This window comes from Loxodonta africana, chromosome 3, assembly GCF_030014295.1.
Source record: "Loxodonta africana isolate mLoxAfr1 chromosome 3, mLoxAfr1.hap2, whole genome shotgun sequence".
Taxonomy (NCBI): domain Eukaryota; kingdom Metazoa; phylum Chordata; class Mammalia; order Proboscidea; family Elephantidae; genus Loxodonta; species Loxodonta africana.
The window spans coordinates 58,390,031-58,396,557 of NC_087344.1; the positions used below are offsets into that span (position 1 = coordinate 58,390,031).

The 6,527-nt window shown below is 47.0% G+C and overlaps 1 protein-coding gene across 1 annotated transcript; it reads right to left on the reverse strand.

Moving 5' to 3' along the window:
• Positions 1-3,286: 3,286 nt before the first annotated feature.
• HTR1D (5-hydroxytryptamine receptor 1D) lies at positions 3,287-6,222 on the reverse strand. Its single transcript, XM_023554341.2, has one exon. It carries the CDS (start codon positions 5,212-5,214, stop codon positions 4,081-4,083), a length of 1,134 nt encoding a protein of 377 aa, XP_023410109.1. The 5' UTR covers positions 5,215-6,222; the 3' UTR covers positions 3,287-4,080.
• Positions 6,223-6,527: the final 305 nt, after the last annotated feature.

The window sequence follows — 6,527 nt, forward strand, 5'->3', positions numbered from 1 at the left end:
GGTGTGTCCTGCTGGTACCTGTTAGGATACGTTGAGCAGCAAGTAACAACCTGACGGTACTTAAACCTTAAGGATAGTTACTGCTCAATTAAGAAATCTGGTGACAGGTGGTCTTAGGAATGCACTGGTTCCTCAACAACGCTGCCAAGGAACTGGGCTTGCTCTTCCCATTCTGATCAGCACTGACAGTTCTTCCAACTCTGCCATCCTCAAGGTGTCAACGATGTTTCCCCTCATGGTCACAAGATGGCTGCCAAGCCTCTCAGTCTCACAGGACTGATCCTGAGCCAGAAGGACTTTTTCTTTTTTTTTTTCATTGCATATCTCTCTTTTCCTGCAAGGACTATCTTTCCCAAAGCCCCCAGCAGACTTCCCCTTACATCTAAAGTGACCAACTTTTCTCAGTTTGCCTGGTACTTTCCCAGTTTTAGCACTGAAATTCTCTTGTCCTGGGAAGCCCTGTCTCTGGCAAACCTAGACAGTCACTCTGCTTACTTCTCATTGGCCAGAACTGGGTCACATGCTCATACCCTGACCAATCCCTGGCAAAGGGAATGGAATGACCCCTGACTGGTTTAAACCAATCAGGGTTCACCTTATGGGGAACAGAAGGTATTGCCATTTAAACAAAATCAAGTTGTATGAGCAAAGAAGCAGGATTGGCTGCTGGGTGGGTACCCACAGTGTCTGCCACACTTGTCTTTAAAAGCTGTGAAGTCAATTTTTGACCCACGGTGACCCCATGTGACAGAGTAGAACCGCCTCATAGCGTTTTCTAGGCTGTAATCTTTATGGGAGCAGATCACCAGGTCGTTCTCCTGCAGAGCCGCCGGGTGGGGTCAAACCGCTAACCTTTCACTTAGCACCCAAGTGCTGAATCTTTGCACCACCGGGGCTCCTTCTGCCACACTTGCTGGCCATGAAATTAGCAGAGTCCTGTGCCAGACAAGCCTCTGCCCTCCCCCAGCATCACTGCCACACTGTGTGTCTGTGACTAAGTGTGAAAGAATTAGGAGCACGACCGGGATGAGGGGGAGGAGAAAGGCCTTCAGTACAGGCTTCTTCTGTAGTCATGGGAAATGTTTATTTATAATTTGACCTTCATGTGCCTAATTAGCGCAGTTCTCCAGGCGTGATATTCAAATGGGCAGTTTTCAGGTAACAATAACAAAGACCAGAAAACAGTTTTCTCTAAGCCGGACTTTCCTTTGACTCTCATTGTGTAATAATTGCTGGAGCTGAAGAGGGGATCTGAGCCAAAGGACAGAGGGGCTGGACCGAGTGTGGCTAAGGGGTCAGCCCCAGCCCCATGGGGGCACTGGGGTCTCTGCACAGCCTCCTCATTCACCTTTTTCCTCAGGGACACTCAGAACAGACCTGCCCCAAGTGCGACACAAGTCTACCCGACACCAAAACTCATGATTTGTGAGGCTCCAACCCCAGGGACAGCCATTTTCTTTTAAAATTTTAAAGACAAGTCATTTTTGAACCTGGAAATAGTGTTCCATTCATTCATTCAGTCACTCGTTCATTTAATCAAATATTTATTGAGCACCTACTATGTGCTAGGCACTGCAAGGTGCTGGGGACCCAATAGTGAGTTTGACAGATAAGATTGTGACCCTCAAGGATCTGACACTCTAGAAGAGACAATAAGCTAGAACAAATACACACTGCACTTTGTTCCCTGCCCGATCTCTGAGTGCTGGACCTTTCCCAGGTCAAAAAGATGGTGCAAAGCAAGATGGAGGAGATGGGGGCAAAGCACAGCCTTGGAGGAAGGTGGGGAAGAGCACGCCAGGTGCAGAGAGCAGTGAGCAAGCTCAGAGGTGTCTCTGAGCTCACTGAAGGGCTTCAGAGAGTAAACAAGACCCTACCCCAGTGGTTCCCAAACTTTGTTGTTGTGTGCCGTCACGGTGATTCTGACCCATAGCAACCCTACATACACAGCAGAACTGCCCCATAGGGCATTCAAGGGAGCAGTCTTTACAGGGGCAGATCATCAGGTCTTTTCTCCCACGGACTGGCTGGTTGGTTCGAACCACTGACCTTTTGGTTAGCAACCGAGCACTTAACCATTTCGCCACCAGGGCTCCTTTCTCAAACTTTGTTGTTGTTGTCGTGTGCCATCGATTCCAACTCATAGCGACCCTATAGGAGAGAGTAGAACTGTCCCATAGGGTTTCTGAGAAGCTGGTGGATTCGAACTGCCAGCCTTTTGGTTAGCAGCCTGAGCTCTTAACCACTTTGCCACCAGGGCTCCAAACTTTAGGGGCATAGAAATCACCTGGTGGGGGAGGGGGAGAGAGGCTTGTTTAAAATGCAGACTCCTGGGCCTCAATGTCAGAGATTCTGATTCAGTGGGTCTGAGGCAGGAACCAGGAATGTGATGTTAACAAGCTCTCTGGTGAGATGATTCTAAGGAAGGCTGGTGGTCTGGGGATCACACTACACAATGTCCAGCATAAACTTTAAGGTCAGCACAAGACTCCTAGAGATATCCTCTGCCCCCCAATTGGCATCCCTCCTCCCCTTTCCCTTCTGACATCCCATATTCTTGGCCCTCATTCTTTTCCTTGTGTCCAGAGACCCCAGTGAGCGTTCTAGGTCTTCCAGCCTCTGTCCTTGCTCTTCCCCACACCCAGCATGCCCTTCCCAAGAGGCCTCATCACATCGCCCCTCCCTTGGCCTCCCACCCAACAATGGCTCATCTTTTAGCAGTCTATTCAAGGGCCGCCTCTTTATCAAACCTCCCCTGACCACAGGCAAGTTTCTTTACTGCATCTATAAAATGAAGATGAAGAGTAATCAAGAAAATGCATATAAGGCATGCTGCGGGCACTCAATAAATAGTAGCTGTTATTTTATATTGCTGTTTGACCTTGGGTGGTTCAGTTTCTGTATCTCTAAAATAATAAGTGTTAACATTATTGAGCTCTTATGAGGTGCCAAGCACTGTATTTATTTATACAATAACACATCTAGTATCATCCCCATTTTACAGTAGATTAAATGAGGAAAAGAGGGATTAAGAAACTTGTCCAAGGTCACCCAGCTAGCGATTGACAGCACTTGTATTTGAACTGAGGTATCAGGCTCCACGTCCTGAGCTCTTAGTTGCCATGCTTATACAGCTTTTCACTGTTATGAGGCTCCAATGAGATAAAAAATGCCAAGACTAGAGAACAGAGCCTGGCATGTGGTAGGTGCTCAATAAATGCTGGAAACTGAATTGAGGTGAAAGGTTTCTATATCCAGGAAGAGGGGGGGAAAATCACCCAAAGACTTTGCTGGTCATGATGTCTCATGCTTTTTATTTGATAAGACCCAACGTCTTCAGATCCTTAATGAAAATGAAATATAAAAAAAAATTCAGAATGGTGTTCCACTCAAAGCTTGGTGGGTCCATAGCCTGTCAATCTACTCGAATGAGGGTGATCATGGATTTTAACTTCAGAACGTTAAGATGGTGCAGAATTACTGGGGAAGAAAGGGCACAGTTTAGCTGATCAGGTTTCAACCATCCCATGCCCCTGCCCCAAGTTCTGACTCTCTCTCCAAGTCACTCTTTCTTGTCAGATCCCAAATACCAAATTTCTTCCCACAGGTAACTGGGAAAGTTTCAGTCTAAGAAGGACTCAGTGGAAGAAATGTCTGGGTGTTATTTTTCAATCAAGGTACCACATGGAGTGGAGACCTCTCCACCCTGACTCCAAATTCTCTTTCAACTCAGGTCGGTCACTAATCTCCTCCACCCTCCTTTCAGCACCATACTAGTTTCAGTAGACCAGGAAGCCTTCCCTTTGAGCCAGACAGCTTCCATTTGAATTGCATACATGAGGAATCCTGTGGATTATGTTTCTGCCAGCCTCTGTCCTATCAAGTTTCAGTCCTGTCTCCTTTCACAGGGCTGCCTAGGTTGGGGGCTCAACAGTCAAGTAGGCAATAAGAAAAGGAAATCAAATCAATTCTACTGACTGAACGAAGACCCAAGATATCATGAATTAAACCAAGTCTCAGGAAAAAAAAAAAACTGGATCATAGGTCACAAAAGATAACAAGAGTCACCACCAAATAAGACTAGGAGGCTTTCCGGAAATGGACAACTTTCTGAAATGCTTGCCGAAAATCTTCGTTAAATACAGTGTAGATTACTGGATTGAGGAGGGAGTTTAAATAGCCTAGCCAGGTGAAGAAGTCAAAGACGGCTGGGTGGAGCCAGCAGGAGTCCCGGCAAATGGGGAGGACCAGAGATGCAACAAAGAAAGGCAGCCAGCAGATGATAAAGGCACCTAGAATGATCCCCAGGGTTTTTGTGGCTTTCCTTTCTCGAGCAGCAGAAATTCTCTTACGCTCCAGGACACTATCAGCAAGCTTGGTTTTCACATGGTTGAAGAAGAGAGGGGAGCCGACTGAGTGTGAGTGCCCTTCATGGAGGCTGGGGTTGAGGGAGCAGAGTGAGGACCCCGCAGAACCTGTGATGAGATGGGCTGTGGTGAAGCGCTTCCCATAGAGTGATGGTGGGTTCAGGATGCGGCTCCGGGCAGCCATGTATATCTGGCCATAAAGGATGATGAGCAACACGGACGGGATATAGAAGGCCCCACATGTGGAGTAGATGGTGTAGGCGATGTGGGAGGTATTCACCTGGCAGTCAGACATCTCTTCATGAGCTTTGGCCTGCCGCCAGAAAAGCGGTGGGATGGAGATGCAGATGGAGATGGCCCAGACAATGGCAATCATGGCAGCTGCGTGGCCTGCTGTCCGGCGTTTACTATACTCCAGGGCATCGGTGATGGCCCAGTATCTGTCCAGAGCAATGACACAGAGATGCAGGATGGAGGCTGTACAGCACGTGATGTCAGAAGACAGCCAGATGTCACACAGGATTTGGCCAAAGCTCCAGGTGCGGGTGATAGTATATACAATGCTGATGGGCATGACCAAGATGGAAACCAAAAGGTCAGTTGTGGCCAAGGAGCCAATGAGATAGTTGGCTGGGGTGTGGAGCTTCCTGGTGAGGAAGATGGTGGTAAGCACAAAGGCATTGGAGAGGACAGTGGCCAGTGTGATGACAGAAAGGACTACTGCAAGAGAGATCTTGAGTGCCTGGAGGGTTCCTGGATCCCAAGCCTCTAGAGTATCTGTAGCGTTCAGCGCACTGTTGGAGGCCTCCTGGGGGAGACCTTCCACTGACTGGTTTGGTGGGGGCATTCTAGGTGGCTCTCTTTTCCCACAGACTTCTATACACACAGCAACTTCTTTCACAGTTGTCCTGCCCACCGAACGAGGTCATCCTTCTGCTTCACACTGGTGGGAGCCATATATCAGAAGAACATACGCCAATGAAAAGACCTCAAGACTTGCTTACTTAAAGAAAACGGCAGTGACCACCAGCGGGTAGTTAAAGGCCTTTCCCCAAGCAGATGAATCATAAGACATCTCACTGTTCTGGAACTTTGCCTGGCAGATGGTCAAGTCCAGTGGACACATGCTGAATTCATTAGACAATTATCGGGGTATCACAGCAGTGGGAGCTATTTTCTGGGATTCTTGCTTTTGGCATTTTGGCTTTTTCCAAAGCTTGAGACACAAATGTGTTTAATGAGAACTTCAGAATTTCCCCATCCTATCGTGAGAAGATTCGTGAGAAGATTCTAAATTTCAGGCTGCCTCCTGGGAGCTTTAAAAACTTAAAGACAAAAGGAAGTCGGGGCTGATTTGGAGGAGCAGCCCAGTTTTCCCAGATTCAGTCTGACACATGATGAGGTGCTTAAGTTGAGTTCCTGTTTCACTGATGGTTTTGAGCCTGAACAGACAAAACATTCTCAGTTACCAAGACTTGAAGAATGCATGAGCTGGGAGAAGGCAAAACAAACGGATCACTGTGAGTTCACCAAGAAGGGCATGTGCTCAGGAGCTCTGGAGTTTAAAAAAGAAAAATAACAATAAAGAGTTAGGTTCTAGAAGGATAAATTGGATGCTTGAAACGAACTATGGGATTAAAGGGATATGCCAGCTAAACACTGGCAGTGGTGCAGTGAAACTGGCCTTCGTCAGGAGAACATCCAGGAGGACGACGTGTCCCACCCCCACAATTCCCAGAGGGGACAAAGTATCACAACTTCTGGAAGCTTCACAGGCTTGTTACAAGTACATGAAATCAGCTTGTAAATGGTGAATCAGGAATCATCCTTCTGTTTATTCAGCAAAAATGGAAACTTGGAAACGAAACAAAACAAAACTATGCATAGTAATGAAAGACCTCCAAGAAAGACATCAAATTCTTACGATGCATTTCTCTAAGTGGGGCGGGAGGGGGGGTGAATTTTCTTCTATTCATTTGAATTTTCCAATTTTTCTACAGTGAGCATGAATTACTCTTAAAACCTATCAACCAAACAAAAAAAGGCAAAAATAGAAACAAACACCGTGTGTGTGTGTGTGTGTGTGTGTGTGTGTGTGTGTAGTGCTGGGCAAGGGGAAAAAGGTAGCATCTTTAAGCGCTTGACACCTTAAATACCCCA